Source organism: Mercenaria mercenaria, chromosome 2, assembly GCF_021730395.1.
Source record: "Mercenaria mercenaria strain notata chromosome 2, MADL_Memer_1, whole genome shotgun sequence".
In the NCBI taxonomy this organism is placed as follows: Eukaryota; Metazoa; Mollusca; class Bivalvia; order Venerida; family Veneridae; genus Mercenaria; species Mercenaria mercenaria.
The window spans coordinates 19,026,795-19,050,495 of NC_069362.1; the positions used below are offsets into that span (position 1 = coordinate 19,026,795).

A 23,701-nucleotide genomic window follows, 5' to 3' on the forward strand; every position below is an offset into this window, starting at 1 on the left:
CGAAATACGCAGTCGAACGGTTAGTGCCGATTGTCATTTCGGGTCAACCATATTGTAGAGTTGCATTTAAAAGAGTTGGTGTTTTTAAAATGATACTACCACATGAGCATTAACATATTTCAATGGTTCTCCTGTTACATAGACCAGTTATTTCAGCAATAATTCAGTCGCCATATATTACAAGTGTTATTCAATATTGTCAAACAATACCAATATTGTTCTTGCTGTTCTTGCTTTGAACAAATCTCAGTATGGTGTGCTACGCCTATAAATATTCGACGGTAATGTAGGTATTACCTGATATATTACTAAGAAATGTTCGTGTAAAGACTGTAGCTACCGTTTCAGTCGGGTCAAAAACGATCACTTCGAAAAATTGATGATGTCCGAGATGGCTACGAAGTTGTCCAGCTTCAAAAACCAGCTGTGGAAGTCATTACCATAAAGGTGTTTATGTTGCATGAACTGGTGCAATCTTGGTTTGTGCATGAGTTGATGCATTGAAAAAAAGAAGAAAATGTATTCCAACGTGTCGATAATGTTTTGTCTATTTTTTCTACAGACCGCCTAGATTTTTTTGTCTTATCTGCATGCATGTCTGTACTGGAATGGATCTCCCAGTTAAAACAAACAAAATGTTGGGCACACTCCACCCGCCTACTTTTGCCACAGCATGCTGAGTAATCCGTTCTGTCCAGCAGTAATGTCGTTCCGTATACTTTTGTCTTCGATACCAAATAGCCGACTTATAGCTTATATCATAGCATAGTCTATACTTATGTTTCCACGACGGTTTACACTACATATTGTTACTGTGTTGTATTTTGTGTGTATGTGTTTTTTTGTGTGTGTTTTTTCTTGTTATCTAGCATGACTGATTATTTCATTTTATCACGACGATTTGAAGACTGCGCTCGTCCACGTTGGCGTCTGTGTCAGCGTTGGCTAAAAGTCTAATATTTTCTTCATTACTTAAGATATTCAGCTGAAGAAACTTGTTGTATACTTGCTCATATTGACCATGTTCATTAGTGTGACAAGTTGTATGGCTCTATCTGTAGTATTGCCAGACTTATATCCCATTTTAACATACAATTGTTTGTTAAAGTCTTTCAAAGAGCATAATACCATGTTTTAACCATCGCAGATTTCATACTAAATTTCAGGCGATAACACAAGGTTACGGCATCAAGTCCCATAACATACATACATGAACTTTAACAAAAGTATTTCCCTTTTTCTTGGACTTCGAAAATGTAATTTGAAGTTTCAAGTTGCTCTTTCAAAAGTCAATGCAGGTATTGAATTGAAACTTCACGGAAATTATTGAGGGGCATTAAACATGGTGAAAGGTGAATGTACCGAATTTCTGAATTGTAGTTTGGCAAAGGTCTTGGAAAATGTAAGTTAAAATTTTGCTTAGAAATTCAATCAATTGAAGAAGATAACAACATCAAGTCCATTAACTCTAACATGAATCTGGACAATATACCTATTCTTAGATACAAAATCAATTTTACTTACAAGCCTTCGAATCGTCGAGCGTGCTGTCATGAGACAGCTCGTGTTAATGTAGCAATCGTGAGGAACATATTTGTTGTGACGCATGTGTGTGTATGACTGTATATATGTGTATTTGCATCTTGCTAGGGAGAAAGGGGTCCACCTGGGCTTCCCGGAGGTATAGGACCACAATGGGAGGAGAACATCCTTACACTTGTGGTATGCTCTAACCTTTTCAATTCTCTCATGCATGCAATTGAAATTTGGAAATTTGTCATACTTTTAAACCATTATAAGAGAAGGACTATTACTATGAGTGCTATTAATTTATAGTAAAATCAGTTAAAGGATTCAATTAAACTTTAGTTAAACTTTATGGATTAAACTTAAACTTATGTTTAACTAAAGTTTTATTATAATGTTAGGCATTTCATGCATAAATAAATACTTCAGTTATTTTTACGAGTTGAAGTTAACATCTATGTTTTAATCATTTTCCCCAGTCTTATCATTCTTCAGTAGTTAAAAATTCTTTTTTTTAAAAAAGAATGTGGTCAATTTCAACAGAGATATTCTTCTTTTTACATAAATGTATACTATAGCATTGTCAAATATATATTAACAATTCATTTGTTTTTCTAACACAACTCAGGGCGAACCAGGCGAGCCGGGTAAACCGGGACCTCGTGGACCACCAGGGCCGCCTGGAGAGACTGGTCTGCCAGGGTTTGATGTAGTGGGACCTCAAGGCCCACCGGTAAATATATGTGTTCCTTGTACTTTAAATTTAATTGAATTGAATAAATCAACACACATTCTAATGTACATTTTGGGTTATATCTGGGTTTTATTTTATCTTATTTTATTTTATTTTTGGATTTAACGTCGCACTGATACATGATAGGTCATATGGCAACTTTCCAGCTTTAGTGGTGGAGGAAGACCCCAGATGCCCCTCCGTGCATTATTTCATCACGAGCGGGCACCTGGGTAAACAACGGCCTTCCGTAAGCCAGCTGGATGGCTTCCTTACATGAAGAATTCAACGCCCCGAGTGAGGTTCGAACCCACATCGATGAGGGGCAAGTGATTTGAAGTCAGCGATCTTAACCACTCCACCACGGAGGTCCCATATCTGGGTTTTAATTTTGAAGTTGACTGCTAATGTAATTTGTAATAAATAAGAGTATTAATGTTTTCTTTGTGTTGTCCTCATAATATTGAAGTTTACAGGAACTTTTCCTGTATATATTTAAAAAACATATTTTACCAGACGTGTTTGAATCATGTATGTACTTTTTCAGGGTCCACCAGGCCTACCAGGACCAAAGGTGTGGTAAACAAACAACATGTATTTGCTTCTCATTCCTTTTTTTCTGAATATCTATTGAAGTTGCAAGTGAGCTATATTTCACTGTTAATATTTTTCACAAACGTTTACCTCAATAACCATAGTATGTTATGCCTGTATCAGGGTACTATACATATCTAGATGTAGATATTTCTTCTTTTGATCCTTCGATTGACTTGTAGATAAATGTCACTTATGAAATAATGGATGCACTTATTTAGGAAAAAAATAGGATTGTAATTTGATACGACACTTACTCCACAACGAAAAATAATGATTTCACAGTATGCGAGTTTATTCTGTAAACTTAAACATTCTGTAAACATTTCAGGGAGAGGACGGAAGACCTGGGGAGCCTGTAAGTCAGATACTTTAAAAGGAATTTGAATTGCTGACGTTGCATTAAGATATATATGCAAATCGCAAATTAAGTGAAGATGATATTTGTCTCAAGAACTCGATATACTGCTAAAATTCACAACATCTGTAACTCGATAAATAGTTAACCTAATTATGTACAGAAATTAAAAACATGTTTTACTTCTTTTTTATTCATTGGTTGTCGTATTGACACAGTTTGGTTAAAAGGGAGTGGGAATACCTCTTATTATAAACTAATCAGTACCTGTACTGTGAAATCATTTAATTTCGTCGCCAGAAAATGGCTATTTATATGGACATGACTTTGTCTGTTCCGTGGCTTCTGCAAAGACATTATATACATTTATGCTTACATGATCAAATTGCGGGATATGGCTTTCCCGGTTTAAAATCGAAAACATTTGTTTCTCTGAAAATGTTTAATTTAATTTTTAAAAGCGTGAATTTAATCAATTACAACGGCTGCTTAATTTTTCTTTTTATTGTTTGATTGTTGTTGTTGGTTTGTTCAATATTAACCAAGAAAAGAATATATTTGGAGTTAACAGTGAAGTTTAGTAAGAAAAAACTGGGTAAACTCCTTCGTGGAGGATTTCAGACCGATGCCCTGTTGTGTTCAACTTCCGTTTCATGTATGTTTGTGCCTGCTTGGCTTAGTTGCGTTGTTAGTTATTTTAATTGTGTTTATGTATACCCTATTTGCCTTTTTGATTATGTTGTGTATTTCAAAACAACAGTATGTATTAGTGATTGCGATCTATGAATGTTATTTTCCTGTTAGAGTTCTATGTCCTTGTTTTTAATGGATGTAATCAGTTAACTTTAAGATAAGGGGAAATTTATTTGTCCGTTTGGATTGGACTAATGTGGATAACCGCGAACTTGAAATCCCCCAATGCAAAATAATGATTTTATAATATGTGAATTTATTCCATTGTGAACTTTTCAGGGACGCGATGGAAGACCTGGAGATCCTGTAAGTTGGATATTTCTTTATAAATCTGAATTTTAGTGGTTATAAGAAACTTTGGTAAATTGAATAACGTTAGATGATATTGTCTCAAGTATTCCATATAGTGCATGTTATCTTACACCCTGTTTTAAGATTATTTAAATCATTTCTCTAGTGTAAATAACCTAATTAAGAAAATGAATGCTTATTGGAACCACTACATCACATCACTTAATTTAATTTGTTTCCATTAGAACAATCATAGCATGCACATGAACTAATGCAGCAGATCAGTGTTACGTTAAGTAGTTTTATTTTTGTCTAGAGCTGGACTATATGTAATGTGATTGTATCAACTGCATGTACATCAAAGTTCTGCTTGTGATTTGTTAAATATTTTCAACACGTCTGATAGAAATATTTCATATTACTTTACCATAATTCGAATAATGCACACATGTAAGTAGTCTTAAATATTAAAAAGAAATCAGCTGAAAGTAAACTTTTGACCTACCCGTGTTAAGACTACTTAATTTTATGCACGTTATGAGAATGTAAGCGAGAGCAATCCTGCACATCATGTTTGCTTATTTTGCACGAGTTGTTTTTCTTGTATAGTCTGTGCATGTTGTTTCAATAGGGTGATCCTGGGTTACCTGGATTGCCGATTATAGGCGGATCAGCCCCTGTTGGTTCAGCAACTACTGAAATAGGACCGGTGGACATAAATGAAAACTACCCTGCTGGGTTCTTAATGGGTCCGCCAGGACCAAAAGGTCCTCGAGGAAGAAGGGTGAGAAAAGAAAAAAAAATGCATTTCGGTGATATCATCTTTATTTTCTTTTATGACTTAGTTTGTTGCAGTCACATGTACCCTTCGAAATGTAAAAGCTAATTAGACATTATACGTATGACGAGTTTCTAAATGACACAAAGACAGTCTACTTATGCATGTAAAACTACTTTTTATGGGACAATTGTCTGAAAAGTATCAAGGGGCGATGACTGCAGCATATTTCTCAAGTGACTGCAGCAAATATATTTAACATATTATGTTAGGTACTTTGATGTCATGTCAACGTACCTGTATACGAGACGCCAATGCAAGCAATTTAAATATTTTCTCCGGGAATAGGGAGGTGAAAAGAAAAGAAGACGCTGTCGGCTAGAAGTTATACCACGAACTGAACATAAAGCCAGAAAAAAAGGGATCGACAGTAAAGATAAAGATGATGATGGTATTGAAGAAGTGGAAGGTCCAGGAGGAATTGAAGTATTTGAGAATCCGGAGTCGGCCGAGGAGATATCCCCTGATGCACTGGAATCCGTTCCTGGCGAACCAGTTGTGAAACGTAAAAGGAGAAACCGCAAAAAGAAAAACAAAGACAGTCGTGAGAGACGAAAAACTAAGACTAAAGTATGCACAGATGAACAGGGCGTACAGCACATAATTACGCGTGTTCGTCGGGAAGTACCTACGGACTCTGAGGAGAACATAAGATATGTTCCCGGACCACGGGTACCATGACAAGTAGAACTATATAAATGGAAAGGCTTATGTATGCATGCTTGCATGACAAATGGTGGTGGAACTAAGCAGCTGCAGTCATTTGATTTTCTTCTAACATTTTTCCTCCTGTACTTTCTGTATCCTGCTATATAATCTTAACAGTATATAAGAAACTAATACTGTAAATCATGTAGAGCATATATGCCAGGTATATTTCATTTAGGTATGTCATATACTTCCGAATTGGTATCATGTATTATATATGTCAATGCGCACTTCATATTCTTTACTGACACTTTGGGAAGTGTATTATTCTGTCTGTTCTTATAGTCAGAAAAAAACGAAAGGTTTGAATGACTGTCTGTTTGTTCAAATAGTTAAACTACTTATATGTAACTTGAATATCAAGTGCGCTACCTTTACTATTTATTGTCAAAGTTAAGGCATTGTTATAGTGATTGTTGAAAGATGTTGACTTTGAACAGGGAACAGTTGGAGAGATAGGCCTGCCCGGGTCGCAAGGGCCGCCGGGTATAGCAGGTCCTAAAGGAGAACCAGGGCTGAAAGGACGCAGAGGGACACGGGGAAAACGCGGTAAGAAGGTAAACACTAACTAACTGAAATAAATGAAATAGGACTTTTATCTAACGTTTAATTAATTAATTAATAGATATATTCAGTGAAGGAGTAGTTGTATCTCTGGACAGAAATTAAAAATTCATTAATGACTTTCTTAATTAATGGACTAACAAACGCTCTAGGTTTTATTAGACAAAAAATATTCTTTTTTATTTTAGTTTTAATTACATAGTTTTTGTTTCATTCTTTGTCAAAAATGTAATGACCAGGATCAGAGCAATAATATTTACTAAATGTACAAATGTCTTTCATCTTGCCATAATTTTGTCAGTGTTACAATTTCATTTCATTTCACCACAGGGCAAATGTAAAAAAGTAAAAGGTCCCCCGGGTGACGAGGGACCTAAAGGTCCAAAAGGGGACAACGGCCCGCCGGGACCTGAGGTACAGAATCTATATAAATCATTGACGTTTAGTGATTTTTTTCAAACATGTGTGCATTATACAAAAACACGTCCGCGTGTGTGCTTTTTGTAATACGTGTGCATGAAAAATGTACAGACATGTCGATTTTATGTGCATGTGGTCGTTCGTGTGACAGGTTTTTCATGGATTATCATACTCAAAGCAAATTAATGTAGACTTTATTTTTATCTAATTATGTAAAAATTAACGCTAAACAGATTACGCACTAAAACAGTTTGATAACTCTGAAGCATGGAGCTCACTAATATATAGTTCTATCACCGCCGTTTGCGCAAACGAACACGCTTATTGTTTCATGTTATGTCTGTCGTTTTTAGGGTCCCAGGGGAGAGGTTGGCTCATCAGGTAACACTGGCAGTCCAGGTCCCCAAGGGCCCCAAGTGAGTTTCAATGTTGTCAATATAACATCATCTGTCTTTCTCTTCAGTCCTGAATACGCATTTGATTGTCTTCTATCTTAGTGTATTAGACTTGGGGTTCCTTATTTAGCCTTTATTGTATAGCCTGAAGACCTTGACAGTTTTATTTTTGTGTGTTTAGAAAGACCTTAACTCCATAAATATGATTTGGGTACACGTATCCTCAGTCTGTATGTATAATTAGTTGATTTCATTGTTTAACATTTTTCTTATTTTCTTTCAGTTTATTTAAGTCATGTGGTTACAAAAAATGTCTTTGATCGTGGGTGTTGGCAAAAACAATTTAGTTTTAATAAGATTCATCATTAATGAAATTTAAAAAAAGAAGATATTTTTATATCATTTAATTGTTTTATTAGAAACTTCCATAAATAAAAAGGTAAAAAAATGGGAAAGGTGAGAGCAAATCTGATACTAATTTTACAACCATGGTAAAGTTTATTAAACTCTGAACTATAAACAAACTAACTAATGGGGACCATGTTGATACTCTGAAGACATGTTTTGATGTTGTAATATAAGCATGGAAAATATAAGTACTATTTACTATATCAAGTTACACTGTAAAGAGACTTGAACGATGCTTTTCCATAACTTTATACATCTTCAAAGACTGCGATGACTTGGTGTCTATTGTACTTGTTTGCATGTGTTTCACGGACGTGTTATGTTCTGAATCATTATCAATATGAAAACTGTTTTCGTTATCTGGATCGTCTTCAGATCAGTCATTGATATTTCCCAGTTTTAATGTACAAATTACATGTAAACTGTTTAAACTTTTAATAATACCACTGTTAATAGCTAATATAAACTTCGGTGAATTTCAGACTTTAGTATTTTTACACTGATGTTGTGCTTCATTTAAAAGAGAAACATTAGATTGTTTATCATGTTTTAAATAATTATGAAGTAACATTAAGGTTTTTATTTCGTCTGATATTAAATGCATCACTTTTATTTGTATGGTTCAATTTGGATGGGGTTTTGCAAGTTCTTTCCTGGCAATGCCCAACCAGCAATCCCATATCTAGCCATTATTGTACTGAAATTGGAATTTGTATATCAGATACATGTCGTTTTACCCATGATGGTCAAACATCGGTCTGGTATCAGTTTTTTGTTATTTCTTTAATTTGATAAAAAAAAATAAACACACGTACACTTTTAGGTATTAATTGACTGAAGGCATTTAAACATTCTTTACACTTATAACAAAAAATATCACAAAAATAATTTGGTGAGGTTTATATGTTTATATTGAGCAGACACTTGATTTTGTAAAACCTATGTCCAGATGATATTCCAACCACATATCGACAACTATATGAAAAGGTCATGTTCACTGAAAGTTAACCAATCATATACTTTCCTAAATCATTTAGCAGTATTGAATTGGGGTCAGAATTTGCTGTGTGTGTTTGTTAGATACAGATTTAACGATATTTATTCTACTGTATGTCATTTTACTAAGCGTTGTAAAGCATTGTTATGACATGATGTGTAAAGAAAAAGTTTTTTGTGATGTAATGTTATTCAAATATTCTAATTAGATGAAAAATGTGCAAACAGAAATAGAAATGTTCTTGCTTTTCTTTTCCACTTCTATAAAATTTCACTGTTAGAATAAGTGAGAAGAAATAAGAGCATGGAATATTGTTACCTTTGTAGGGCAAGCCAGGACCCAAAGGGGAGCCAGGACCCGACGGACCAATGGGACCGGATGGACTTATCGGATCTCCAGGCCTTCCAGGACCACCAGTATGTATCGTAATCGCCATAATTGTCACGAAACAGTAGATAAGCTTTAATTTAACCTCGATTGTAATAAACGCCAGAACATTGTGCGCATTTGAATCGTTTTAAATTCCCTGGAAATTATACTGCCGGCGTCTAAGGAAAAAAGGTTCTGGCTTGACAGCAACATTTATTTACTCTAACGACACTTCCATCAGTGTCCCATGTGATTTGTAGTAACAGAGTGTTACGAATATTGTATTATACGTTGAATACGCTTGTCTATTGTGTACTACTTTCTTTGCTCCTGTTTTTGGTAAAGTTTAGGCTGCTGCTAAAGATATTGATGGTTTCAGCTTATGTTTTAGTATATATTTATTTTCTCTTTTACTTGCATGCACGTAACCAATATGCATGATATTTGATGCTGGATGCTCAACAGTGGGAGGTATGTTTTATAATACTAATTAATCTTTAAATTTTGTTACTTTGCTGTTTATTCATTTCTAAGAATACTTCCAAAATTCCTCCGAAACATTTTAAAGAATAATATGTGAAGCTAGTGAATATGTATGTATGAATGAATTAATTGCTTCAAAAGTAAATTTATGTTTTGAGCATGAATCTTTTTGAAATGTTGCATTTGTTTTGCGCTGTTTTCTTTTTCAGCTGTATCATTCGTTTCCCGTTCTAATATAATATTACGTATATTTTGCGATACCTGGTACAATTGACCTTAGCATGCTGACCATGCAAACGCAATTAACCATAAACAAACTTTTTTTAAATGTCTTTATCTTATACGTCTCCTAATGTATGCATTATACTAACAATACATTTGCGATGCAATATAATGTATAAAATAATGTGCAATGGCATAGCGTCTATAGACTAAACAATATTGAATATTTTTAATACTAAAAGCAGCAAGTGATGAAACAGCTTTGTTTTCAGGGTGAGACGATAGTTTTGGAAGGTGGAAGTGGCGAAGGGGTGAGTACAGTACGTAAATATTACCATCATTTCATTTTTCATTATACGTAAAAAATTTAAATGAGAATACTTTAGAATCATAATTGAGTTACGCCATGAGAAAACCAACATAGTGGCTTTGCGACCAGCATTAATCCAGACTAGCCTGTGCATCCGCGCAGTCTTGTCAGGATCCATGCTGTCCGCTAACGGTTTCTCTAATTGCAATAGGCTTTGAAAGCGAACCGCATGGATCCTGACCAGCCTGCGCAGCTGGTCTGGATCTATGCTGGTCGCAAAGCCACTATGTTGGTTTTTCTCATGGCGTGGCTTATATTATACAACTATGCAAAACAACAGCAAACTGTTCATGAGAGTTGTGATAATTGCAAGGATTAAAGTAGTGGATGACAATCGGCAAATTACGCATTTTCTATATAAGATTTCGGCATTTTCCGGTTTTTTACGGAAAGCCATGTGGATATTGAGATATATTTACATCCGACAAGATTATGTAACCGCACGATAATTGCCGAGCGCCATTACAGATATACTACTTCAAAGAACTGGCATTGTATATTTCGTGCTATTTAAGCAGATATGGAAAAAACAGAGGATATTTGTTTGTTTCAGTGTAAAATTGAAATATCTTTCACGAGTGAACATCAGATGCAATATTTTCACGAGTGCAAATGTAAGATGTGGTGTTCATAAGAGAAAGATATTTTGATCTTACATATAAAGCAAACTTTTTTCTTTTTAATTCATGTTTTGACAAAATTTATCCATTTTATAATTTCTTACCAGTGAAAAATATGTTTAATGAAAAAATATATTTTATATTTTCATTGTGAAAATACTAAATATGTGTCACTCTATTATTTCATTAATTCACTGAAAAGTGTCTGTGTGGCATAGCCTTTCATTTTACATGGGGATTGGTTCGGTTGTGATACGATGCTCTTTTAGAATTTCTATGATAAAGATTTTATACAGAACATCCTTATCCAATTAGATGCAATGTCAGAACGCTGCATGTTCATCAGACAGTTAAACAACATTTTATGTCATCTTTAACTAGTGCTAATAGACATGTCTTTGTACATTATTATTTGTATATTCCAGCTCCCAGGGCCTCCCGGGCCACCAGGACCACCGGTAAGTACATAAATTTATCTTTCGAACGTTAGATGGCAATTTATGTTTTCAATTACAACATAAAACGTTATCACCTCACTTTAAAAAGAAATCTTTATTTAAGGAAATACATGAAATTAAACATGAGGTCTTGATGTCAAATTCCAAATTTATACACTGGCTGTAACTTATCTACATACTCCGGTAATATCTTCAAATAAATTGTGTCAATACAGTCTCTTTCTAGGAGCATAACTTCAACATCAATGAGTGTTGTATCAATGTATTATTTCTACAGAAGTGGTACAGTACAAAATTATATATCATATATTCATTATAATACACTGAATTTTGATCAGGCAATGAGGCCAGATAATATTATTTTGATTAACTTGAATAAAACGACTATTTAACTTTACACTCTTGGAAGGATGAGTCAAGTTGCAATATATGGCAAAAGATGCATGTCTGTAGTCAAAAACAGTTTTGATTTATACTAAAATTGAAAATATATTAAAACTTATACAAATTAATTCTGTGTGTTAAGCTTTGCAGTTCGGAAACAGTTCTACAATAACGAGATACTCCCTAAACATTCAAACCTGAAATCCTCTAAAAACTCTGTTAAGCAATTTTGGTACGAAAAGGGCAAATTGATTGATCTGGACGCAACGTCATAGACCGTTACACTGTATTTGTGAAGTCCATATTAGACAAACATAATTAACTCTTATCAAATTGAACACTGCTCAGACAATTTCAGGTTCAAACATGGGAGGTTGAAAATAAATCATCATTATATATAATAGAAAATAGAACCAAATACTGTTGATACTTCAATCGTTTAGATAATAGATATTATGGACATCTTTTTGCAGTGTTATTATAGATAAGCACACGTAAACAAGGTCGTAATGTTGAACAATCGTTTTATTTAAGCATTAGATTGACTCAGTGCCATATTACCATTTTTTATAGTTTTGTAAAAAATATAAAATGCCTTTGTATTGTATCACTATTTTAAACATATAATTTTTATGGTTATGACGATATCAATTTTAGAAAATGTTGTTCACTTTATTTCGTAATATTAAATGTTCGGGGTATAGTGATTACTTATGCAAATTATTATCGGTAAAAGTAACTGGTAAGAATAAAACGATGGCTTATTACGTAACCGTCGATAAAGTTATTTTGACAATACTAAGAACAAGAATAAGTCTTGCCTTGTAATATATCAGATAGATTAGTCAAATGGTATAAATTCATTTGGTTATGTACTGCTTCAGGGTTCGATGGGACTGCAAGGTCCGCCTGGAATTAAGGTATTATACTGTGTGTGATTTGTGCTTGGCATTTAGCAATAACACCTTGATATGTGTCACATATGGTCTACAAATACAAAGTTATTTAATGGCTTGTCGCCTGGGCCATATTTTGTAATAATTATGTCTCCCACCACACAGTGGGGTGGGAGACATATTGATTTACTCCTGTTTGTGTGTGTGTCACAAATCTTGTCCGCACTCTAAGTCGAACATTTCTCATCCGATCTTCATCAAACTTGAACAAAATGTGTTTGCCAATAAGTCCTCGGCCAAGTTCGATAACTAGCCAAATTGGCACAGGCACTTCGGAATTATGGCCCTTTAATTACCGATAGGCCACTTACTCCAACACACGAATTACCTATAGGCTGCTTACTCCAACACGTGAATTACCTATAGGCTGCTTACTCCAACACGTGAATTACCTATAGGCCACTTACTCCAACACGTGAATTACCTATAGGCCGCTTACTCCAACACGTGAATTACCTATAGGCCGCTTACTCCAACACGTGAGTTACCGATAGGCCGCTTACTCCAACACGTGAATTACCTATAGGCTACTTACTCCAACACGTGAATTACCTATAGGCCGCTTACTCCAACACGTATTAAACAGTATGTAAAGACAGACGTACTATTCAGATGATTAAGCAGTTGTGGGAGACATGCGCTTTTCTCAAAGGCACATCTAGTTTCTTCTTCTTTATTGCGCAAAAATGACTATATTATATCCATATCAAAATTAAACACTAAAGCTGTAGAACCTCGAGCATTAAAGGGTTTTGAAACATTTTTATACAAATTAGATTAGCACACTAAATTTAATTGCTCTCCCATACTAAATATGATAATCTAAATGCCTATAAAGCTATTTCGTTGCTTTTTCTTTGAAATTAATAAATGTGTTATGGTTTTAAAAATGGGTAGTTCTTTTGAACATGTGGTTTGCCTTTGCGACAAAAAAAATCGACATGCATGTCATAGTACGATTAGCATAGAGATAACTCCTTGCATACTAATGCTGCTGATAAAATGTTATGCTGGTTTTATTTCCCTTGTTACACCTAACCAGTGTATCATTTGCCGCATGTAAAGAAATATTTTCATTTAAAATAACAACGGTTTGTGTGTTTTTTATTTAAAACGTTCAGCAGTGTGTAATTTATATAGTTTTAACATAATTCTATAAAATAATGTATATAAACAAACTATTGAAAAAGTGTTAAAAAACTTTGTTAGAAAAGACGTCCACAGGTATGTTGAATAATAGATTTACTTAGGAAAATCGCAAATTTATCATAGCACTGGAGTAAATCAAATGGAGATGAGATGATGGTAAGCTTTTGTAAGGAAAGTATGAACATTTTTGATTTACTTCAGTACGACAGAATGAAAATGGTTTTCACAAAATTCAGTTCATATCCGGACCATTTTAACCAGAAAAGCTCGACACTATATATGAGCACATGAACCAGTCAGTTTTTAATCAAAGCTTTAAACACATCAGCTTGTTTGGTCTGCCTGTTCACTTGTTGTTCCAGAACATTTACAACAGAAAACCAGAATTATTTCGATGGGCTAAGAAACACATTAGTGTTGAGTAAATAATTTTAACTCGCTGAATGTTTTCTTGTCATTTTAATTCATCAATATGATTGGTTATTTTTAGGGTGATCGGGGACTTCTTGGACCAAAGGGAGAACCGGTATGTAAAAACACTCGTTCTGCTTCTAATCTTGGATTTATGCCGAGTTTACTGCAAAATCATTCTTTTCAATTACTTTAATTCCTTCTGTTAAAACATCATAAATGACTTTCTTTCCGAAGAGACGTGTAAGTTCCTTTCATTTCAGCTTTTTCCTACTTTTAAAATGGTTAACAAGTACTAACTTGAATACACAATTTCCGATCGACAATATTGTATTTCACTAAGCAGTTGAATACTTGACCTTCACCTTTTTATATTATAGGGTTCTAAAGGCGACGATGGTGATTTTGGACCAATGGGATTGCCGGTATATATACATTTGTAGATTTAACCAGTGAAAATGTCTGTCTTGGTTTCAATTGTAAATGCCTTCCCATCACAAGTGCATTTGGTGTGCATTTAGATTTTACCCTTTATTAGAAGAAGCATGAAAAGCGTTAGGATCACTAGAGAATAAGATATTTTTTTCAAAGTAAACACGTGTGTGAAAACTATATATTGTAACTGGCACTGTCATGAGCACAATGCATCGCATAATTACATGCACAATGATCAGATTCAATTTTTCGAAGAAAAAGATCAAGTTGCAGTCATACAAATCCTGTAACGTTATCTCGCTGCATTTGTTGGTTTGTGTCTGTGTCAGCGTGATTTCCAGCAGCATTTTGCTATTTGTGCCGAGGGTGAATATCTGTGCAATTATTTGTCCACTCATTTAGGGAACTGCAGGGCCCATCGGAAAACAAGGAAGAGCGGGAGAACCTGGAGCTCCGGTGAGCCTTAGTTACGAGCACTTAACATCTGGTTGTTGCTTGTAGTTGTGATGCAATGTTCAAGTTTACATTAGAAAATTTCTTCTTTTGCACGCTGACTGTTCTTTACAAGTCCCTCTACAACCTCATAAACATGTACCTCAATCCTAACTGGGGTATGATTTGGAAATTAACTTGTGTGTGTCTTTTTCGATATAAGTGTTTGTGTATTTCCTTTTACTTTTCCAGAGCCTCATATATGTTAATTTTGTTAATACTGTATATAAATAACTAGATATATGTATGGTTTAGGACATCCGTACTCTCATGAGGGCAACCGGTTGGTGAACAGTTGTATCGCTGATGTATGATAACAATTGTTTAAGTGCACCAAAAGTGCATACACTTTTAACCATCCTTTATAAAATTTGTTTCCGGTATTTCTGGAATATTTCATGAAAGTTCTTATTACCGACACGCATTTAAGTACTGCTACACTGATCTACTTTTGATTGTCATTTATTTTATTTTTGCATGTTTACAAATATATATTTACTTCGTTTCAGATAAATATGCTGAAAGATTATCTCCATCTATACAGTTGTTGTAGTGTTTTTGTTGTGACGTGAATATATCAATTAGAAAATACATTGTATATTAATGAAGAAGTATGTTCAAAATGACGAGGAAAGAAATCAGTCATTTACGATCAACTAGGAAGCATCTGACTTCAGTTGTTACATATCTAAACAATGTCAGACATTTTAGCCATCAAATATGATCGATTGATAAAACATTATGAAAATATTATATGAAAATACTGCATATAACATAATCTGTGGTTTTACATATCTTTGATAGTGTAAGGAGTTGCAAACTTGAAGCTCATATCTAACAACATTTCATCTTAACCGTAATCTATTATTGTGATCAAAAGTACTAACGATTTTAGGATGTGGCAAACAAATGCAGTACAAACTATGTATTAATTGGTATATATGAAGACACATAAAGCTTAAAACCATATTATTCATGTACAGTGTATCTAAAGATTCTCAATTGCATGTGCTTTTTATATAGATATACTGCTCCTCATCATTCCGCATTTCTAAATTAGAAACTCATTAAACATTTTTCACTTGGTTAAATTCAACAATGAAGATGGTGAACGGTTTTTTATATTATATACAGATTTTATATTATGTACAGATTTTTTCATATTTAATTAAATTGTAAAAAGTGCAGAATATTTCAATGTACGTCAAATGTAGGTTAAACAGTTACTACACGCTTACTTAATATTTTATAAGGGTTTTATTATATAAATGTTTTTGTAAGTTTATGGCACAGAAATAAACCGAACGAAATCAAATCAAAATGACACATATTTTTTATTTATATAATATTAACAATAGACTTGATTGATTGCCGTACAGTATGTACATTTTCATACAAAAATACAGAAATTTTTTACATACATTTAGGGGCCACCGGGACCTCCAGGACCAGTAACCTCAGCACTAGATGGCTCTTGTCAATGTTCAAAGGGTGAAAAGGGAGACAGAGGACGAGATGTGAGTTCATACTGTGTTATTGTTTATTCTCAAACGTGTGAACTTCATTGATGTACTAGGAACCAACCGTTGTCAAGTTCTTTTACGAAACCTATTGCTAATTCACCAGAAATTAAATACATGCAACCCGGATATCTTCCGGACAACTTTACTTGTTAAAGGTGCACGCTAGAATTCCCTATATATGAGAATTTCTTCAAACTTTGGATATTGAAAGACAATTATCTAAGAAACAAAAGTATGCAATAAAAATCATAGGTCACCGGTATTGAAAAAGAGTTACCTGTCCTTGAAAACAACATTTATGAGCAAAATGTCGATTTCAAGGGCAGATAACACCTTTTCAGTACCGATGACCTATGGTTTTTATTGCATATTTTTGTTTCTTTGATGATTTTTCTTCAATGTCCAAAGTTTGAAGAAATTCTATGGTTGGGAAAAAGTTCGCCCCAATTTCTAGCGTACGTCCTTAAGTGATATTTTATGCTGATTGATTTTACATTGTTCTGGAATACTGTTAGGTTATTAAAGAAAGTACGTGCAAAGTTCATTAGATGTCTACTTAATTAAAAGTTGCATGCAGCCCCATTACTTGTTGTCTGCTTTGATCACAACTTAATTAAATGTCTGCTTGATTCCATTACTGACTATCTGGCCAGTCTCAGTATTGAATGGCGTTTCCTTCTATTTACTTATTGGCGGTGCCTAATTAAGTCACTTGTCCACATACTAGTAACATTCACTAAAAACTGGTTTGTGTTGTATTTGTAGGGGAAAAGAGGCAAACGCGGAAGGAAAGGAGATAAGGGCGATAGGGTAAATTTTGCAATAGTCTACAAAATAACGTTTTTATGATATCCTCCAATAAGTAATAGAGCTAATGCTCAAAACAATTATTTTTGACATTATACATTGATATGCAGTTTGAAAATATTTATTACATCTAGTAGCATTGTTAGATCTATATGCTCGAGCTAGACTATGTGACATAAGTACTTATAGAGATCTATATGCAAAAGACCGAGTGCACATTTCTAGGTGCATAGCGAATAATCTTTTTATTAGTACTCATTTTTCCTGCAAAATTGTTATTACAATAAAAACTTTAGCTCGAGTTGAAAATATCAACCTCAATGAACTTTTTGACACGATGACACAAAGTAATATGACGTTGAAATGACGTTTGATTTCAAAAATCTACACATGGTGTTCAAAGAGCTACACATGCAATGACAAAGAATACAGGTATTACCTTGTTGAATTGTGCATATAATATACTGATAATACATATATCTACAGGGTATTCCAGGCTTAGACGCCCCATGTCCTCTTGGCACAGATGGTCTTCCAATACCAGGCTGTTATTACGAAATGCCAGATAAGGTATTGCTTCTATGGTTGCACGCACTAACATGATTTCATATTATTTCGTTGATGTGGAATTTTGATTTATCCCCTTTATTTCGAAAATACCTTTTTTACTTGGAAACATTTCAAGATGACACATGTCATGCAGATTATATTTGCATTTCATTGACATCAGGTGACGTCACTTGAGAAAACGCTCTTTATTTTGTAGAGTAGTAAATGAATATCGGTAGAATGTTTCTGTAACGAAAATTACATCGTGCCACGACTAATTCTCTAGTATTTTTTTTTGTACGTAAACACGATTTTGACATAAACGTTGCATGGCATGCCATAGAGCTGTACAGTATCTGTCATTCTTTTTCTTTTTTACTATATTTTCATTATTTAATGATAACAAACATAGTTTGCATGTTGACTATATTGTGTTAAATATGCTTGCATGTTATCTACAGGGTGCGCCCAATCTGGATCCCCGGCCATGTCCGCCTGGAAAGGACGGCCGAGAAGATTGCTCCCTCCTTGTTAACAGATATCCGTGATGCGTATAATTATATAGGTATAACAATATATGTGTAAAGAGCAGAATAGTGTATAATTATATTAATTTCTGTGTAAAGAGCAATATAGTGTATAATTATATAGGTATAACAATTTCTGTGTAAAGAGCAGAATAGTGTATATTTACATAGGTATAACAATTTCAATGCAAAGAGCAATAGTGATAAATTATATTGGTGTGACATTTTTGTGCAAGAATAACAATAACATCTGTAGCGTATAAGAATTTCTATGAAAAGAACAGCAACAGCATCTGTAGTATACAATTATGTAGGTATAGCAATTTCTGTACAAAGAACAGTAATAAATCTTACATATGTACAATAATTTCTGTACAAAGAACAGCAAAAACATCCATTATGTATAATGATATAGGTTTACAATGTGTGTGAAAAAACAGCATTTATATCAGTAGTGTAAACTTATGTATAGGTATGAAAATCTCAGTGCAAAGGACAGCAATAATATTTGTAGTGTGAAAATTGTTGCGCAAAGAACTGCAATAGTATTAATGGCGTATAATTTTATAGGAGTAACAATTTCTTTGCAAAAGGCAGCCAAAGCATCAGTGGTAATTACTTAAATAGACACAAAAGGTTGTGTGCAACACGCAGTTTAGTGTATAAAATTGCTTTAAGTTTCTTATCTTATACCAGCAGGTTTGTTGCTTTGAAAATTAGGAACATGTATTTGTTGCGGGCCTTGATTTTCTGTTATCCATTTTGTTGGACTGCTAATGTCATTATTCGTCACTGAAGCTTAGCCATGATTTCATTGCTATATGTCTGCATTCCAGTGTATAAAATAAACACATGAGCCGTGCCATGAGAAAACCAACATAGTGGGTGTGCGACCAGCATGGATCCAGACCAGCCTGCGCATCCGCGCAGTCTGGTCAGGATCCATGCTGTTCGCTTTTAAAGCCTACTGCAATTAGAGAAACCATTAGCGAACAGCATGGATCCTGACCAGACTGCACGGATGCGCAGGCTGGTCTGGATCCATGCTGGTCGCAAACCCACTATGTTGATTTTCTCATGGCACGGCTCATATTATGAAGATAGAAGGTGGATTTACTGGTTCAAATATCTAATCGTATGATGTTATTGCATGACCTGCTCGTGGTAGGTTCAACCCAAGTGTTGAAATGAGTGAACAGACTAAGTTTCTTCAATTATAAGACTTATAAAATACATGATCTCTTATCTATGAGCTTTTGACGAGAGGGGTTCTACCAAAATATTACGTATACATATAAAAAAAGAAGTAAATGTTCAAAAATAATTATTGATCTCAACAGACTTAGTTGTTGAATACAAATCATAGAGGTAGAGGCTAATATTTTCATACCTTTGTGAATAATGACATACAAACTGACTGTAAATATATCACAGTATTTAAAGGTCAATTAAGAAACATGTATAAAAGTACAAGTGTTACTGTACCAGTTTGTACTTTTACCTTTTTTTAAAGGCATGTGGTTTACTAAAGCTTATATTCATGTAAACGTTTTTTCATTAAATAGGCTGGTTTTGTACTTACCTCGTACGGTACTCTGTAATAGAAGAGTACCTTCAAGCATATTTACTTGCAAGGCTATCCGACCAAGTTACTATTTAAATAAGACTATACTGTTCACAAAACACTAATTTCTCATCTTCAGATCAACTAGGTATATATACTTCCGCTTATTGCATCCTGCACATAGAACATAGATGATGCGGAGCCAGTTAAATTCATTTTCTGTTTGCTTCTCCAAAACTGAATGAAATGTGTATAATTATTAAGGAGAAAACCTACTGTTTAAAAGATTAATTTATATTACACTTCAAACATTTCTTTGTGAACAAAGAACACGTTCTTAAGATAATAGCACGCTTTTGACCAAGGGTAAATGTTAGGTTTTTCCGAAAAGAGTATATCAAATCCTATTATTTGTACAAACTTATGTCAGTGACAGATAGAAATTGGAGATAATTGACTAGTACAGTACTAAGAAGACGAAGAAGACACCTATAGTCTGTTTTAAGTTTTTATTTGTCTGCAGCATTGCAAGTCAGCAGGGAAATGTTTAATCACTTTGAGTGATGTATGCGTATGCGAAATTTGCATTGTTATATTAGGCTCTAAATTGACTTTTGCCGAGCTGTTGATGCTACTTACTGTAACCAAATGCATTCACAGTTTTTCCTTTCCTATTCAGAAATTAAAATTCATATAAAGTATAGGCTTAAAACTTGAGTAATTTTGTTCCCGTCCTGATACCTATCTATAAAAATTTGCTATTGTTTAAATATTATGCAATGGTATATTTCATTAGTCGCCTATATATACATTTGTGTTTTCAGAATTTCTCTCTTGCTATGTGTTTATTGTTTGTTTCGGATGTCTCCGCAATGTTTTTGTTTCAGTTTTTTCTTGCATGCATGTTAGCTTTCTACTTCCCGATATTTTATCGTAGTTGAGGCTGAACTAGACTAGAGTTGAAATCATAGGTTGTTATTTTGCATGAAATAATTCCATCGTTTCATGTAACCTGTTTTAGAAATGTACAGGGATTTTGTGAAAATATTTCTAACGACAAAAGGTGTATATAAAGTTGCTCTTGATCAGTGTCCCTCAAAACAAAGGTTACTGAGAAACTTTAATCTAGCAAACACTGTTTACAGAGACTGCTAATATTCCTTTTTCTTGTTTTTCAGTGAAGACGTCGATGATGCGTAGAAACACTGATTACCTATGGAAAAGAATTCCCAGATAAAAAAAGAAGAAACATCATTTAGGTTCACATCTGTTTTATTAAGTTTAGTTATAGACTGGCTAACAGAAACTGTCAATATTTTTGCTTGTACAATAAAAACAAACTTCTTAAAAAATTTCAGTATCACAACTATAGGTTTTTGTTATTTTACTTGAGGTTCATCAAAGGAAATGATTAATTTCTCAAACTTCCAAGAAATGAAAACTGTACCGTTTGTCAGTCGTGTTGGATCTTAACTAATTTCACTGTTGTTTGAAACTAACTTTTATGTATTTACCAAACAGGAAAACAATTTTAACGACAAATGTGGCTTTGGACAAAATATTAGAAACCAAATAATTCAAAATATCTCGCACTATCACAATATGTAAAAGAAAGAAAATGATTACGTAGGTTCTGTTAATTTTTGTTCTGACTTGAAATAGTAAATTAATGCAGATTGGCAAGTTTTTATGCGTCATCGTTGAAGTGTTTTGAGTAATTCTGATCATGTCCTTATACAAACTGTATGATCTGACTGCGCCATCTAAAGATCTGTTATAGTTACGTACTCTGCAAGTTGTATATTTTGTATATAAATAATATATGTGTAAATCTTTGGAATCACTGTCATTTTTGTTCAACATTGGTGAGCATGACATACCACATGTAGCCATTATCATGGTAATAATCGGAAAAAAAATCATTGTTTTTATCGTTTGTTTTATTATGTCTTCGAAGAAAGTTAAGTGCATTAGATATAAACAGGTACCATATATGTCATGTTACAATCTGGCATCTGAATTGTTATTTCTGTTTAATGTTTTCGTTGCATGAAACGTTTCATATAAAAAGCGTTCTCTTTCAAGACTCTTTCATATTCTCGTCGACATTTTAAAAGCAAAATATTATTTTATATCAACAAATGTACCTGATGAGTTGAATGTTGGACGATATTTTGTCTGCTTAACAAAATTTTATATAGTGTCAATACAGTTAATAACCAATAACGTCTTATGATCAATCCTGTAAGTTTAGCAATTTAGATTAGGTATGACATATATGGAGTGTTAAAACGAAGTGGAGGTCACATGTCCTCACACGTATCGTGTATCTCATATCCAGTTTCACACCAAAATGGAAACGAAGCGCTACAGCATCACTTGACAACACACATGACGTTTTTACGTCAGTATAACGCAAACTGATATTTCGCTTTTATAAGACATATTTTAGCGTCTGTCGACATCGCGTTGAATATACCGTTTCAACGTCATATGGCATATTTCGATCATTAGAACGGTACTTGTTACGTTGGCAGTTGATTATGATTGTAACACCTGTTATATAGTTTCACTTTTTTCGCTTTCGTAGAAAGAACCATTATTGCCCAGTTAGAAGTTGCCGCCATCATAAAATCAGTCTGAGTAACATTGCCACGAATACAGCTCTAACCGATCTTGGAACAATTGAAAATGTCTTTTGGGCACAAATTTTTATGCTTGAATATATGCATTTTGCCAGCTCAGGAATATCGAAGTTTATAACTAATGTTTTGTTGCTTGCTCCGAGTTTCCGCGGAGCCATGCGCGGTCCACTGACAAGTTAATCCTTATTCACTCAATATTTTAAACAAAGTCATTGACTGTTAAAAGGTTAAGTAAAAATGGTGGCAGGTTATGTCTAAGTTGGGGAATATGTGTTAGTTCTACTTTTCACGTTGTACTTCTACATCTAAAACTTGACCATACTTTGTTTTTGTATCATTCTTCCATTTATATGATTTGTGTCCAAAAATAATCAGTTTTGTCAAGAATTTACTAAGAACAATTTGATATTTATTCTATCAGAGTGACCTTCAATTTGACACCAAATATATATTTCAGTGAACTTTTCGTTATTATAAAATTACTGTAAAATACTGTCAAAAATGTGTAAATAATGTAAATATTTACAAAATTACATTTATATGGAAAATAGCACAAATGTTTATTTCGCTACATTAATATATACTTGGGTAATATTATATGGTAATGTTTCATTCTATGTTAAGCAGATTGTTTGTATATTTTGTATTTTGTAATAAATCAGTAAATTCGACTGACTCTTTTTCCATCAAGTTGACAGCCATAAATTGATGAGTTGTAATCAAAATATGATTCATCAGAATTTCGACAGAATTTTTTTGCTAAAGCTCTGCCATAAGCTGTAGGGTCAATGACACGAGGTATTTATGTTGTCAATCAAGATTTTTGTTTTTCCATGCTTTCGACGCTGAATCAATACAATACCATACAATCGCCATCGATAGAAACCATTCACGATGAGCTATTTTATGCAATTAAGTGCTCCTCAGGAACAACTAATCGATGGCGTTTTTGACAAAATCCGGAAATGTTAAAACGTAACTTTGCACCCAGTCCTCTAGCGTTGCCATGTACAGGTATATACCTGATATCTACAATATATGAGCCGTGCCATGAGAAAACCAACATAGTGGGTTTGCGACCAGCATGGATCCAGACCAGCCTGCGCATCCGCGCAGTCTGGTCAGGATCCATGCTGTTCGCTAATGGTTTCTCTAATAATAATAGTCTTTGAAAGCGAACAGCATGGATCCTGACCAGACTGCGCGGATGC

General features: G+C 33.9%; 1 protein-coding gene across 30 annotated transcripts in view; it reads left to right on the forward strand.

Annotated features, from left to right (window-relative positions):
* Nucleotides 1–23,161, forward strand: part of LOC123563419 (collagen alpha-1(XIII) chain-like) — a 90,718-nt gene extending 67,557 nt beyond the window's left edge. For 9 of the 30 annotated variants that reach the window (XM_053531528.1, XM_053531556.1, XM_053531591.1 and 6 more), the window contains 20 exons: nt 349–447; nt 2,156–2,260; nt 2,808–2,834; nt 3,186–3,212; nt 4,185–4,211; nt 6,183–6,299; nt 6,637–6,720; nt 7,080–7,142; nt 8,853–8,942; nt 9,873–9,920; nt 11,016–11,048; nt 12,317–12,352; nt 14,028–14,063; nt 14,329–14,373; nt 14,786–14,839; nt 16,303–16,392; nt 17,164–17,208; nt 17,692–17,775; nt 18,216–18,319; nt 21,024–23,161. In XM_053531528.1, the coding sequence (XP_053387503.1) occupies nt 349–447; nt 2,156–2,260; nt 2,808–2,834; nt 3,186–3,212; nt 4,185–4,211; nt 6,183–6,299; nt 6,637–6,720; nt 7,080–7,142; nt 8,853–8,942; nt 9,873–9,920; nt 11,016–11,048; nt 12,317–12,352; nt 14,028–14,063; nt 14,329–14,373; nt 14,786–14,839; nt 16,303–16,392; nt 17,164–17,208; nt 17,692–17,775; nt 18,216–18,302 (1,197 nt within the window). In that variant the 3' untranslated portion in view covers nt 18,303–18,319; nt 21,024–23,161. Of the gene's footprint in view, nt 1–348; nt 448–1,650; nt 1,723–2,155; nt 2,261–2,807; nt 2,835–3,185; nt 3,213–4,184; nt 4,212–5,322; nt 5,707–6,182; nt 6,300–6,636; nt 6,721–7,079; nt 7,143–8,852; nt 8,943–9,872; nt 9,921–11,015; nt 11,049–12,316; nt 12,353–14,027; nt 14,064–14,328; nt 14,374–14,785; nt 14,840–15,384; nt 15,487–16,302; nt 16,393–17,163; nt 17,210–17,691; nt 17,776–18,215; nt 18,320–21,023 lie in introns of those variants that run through there. The other 21 variants (XM_053531536.1, XM_053531545.1, XM_053531607.1 and 18 more) reach the window with 21 other exon arrangements.
* Nucleotides 23,162–23,701: the final 540 nt, after the last annotated feature.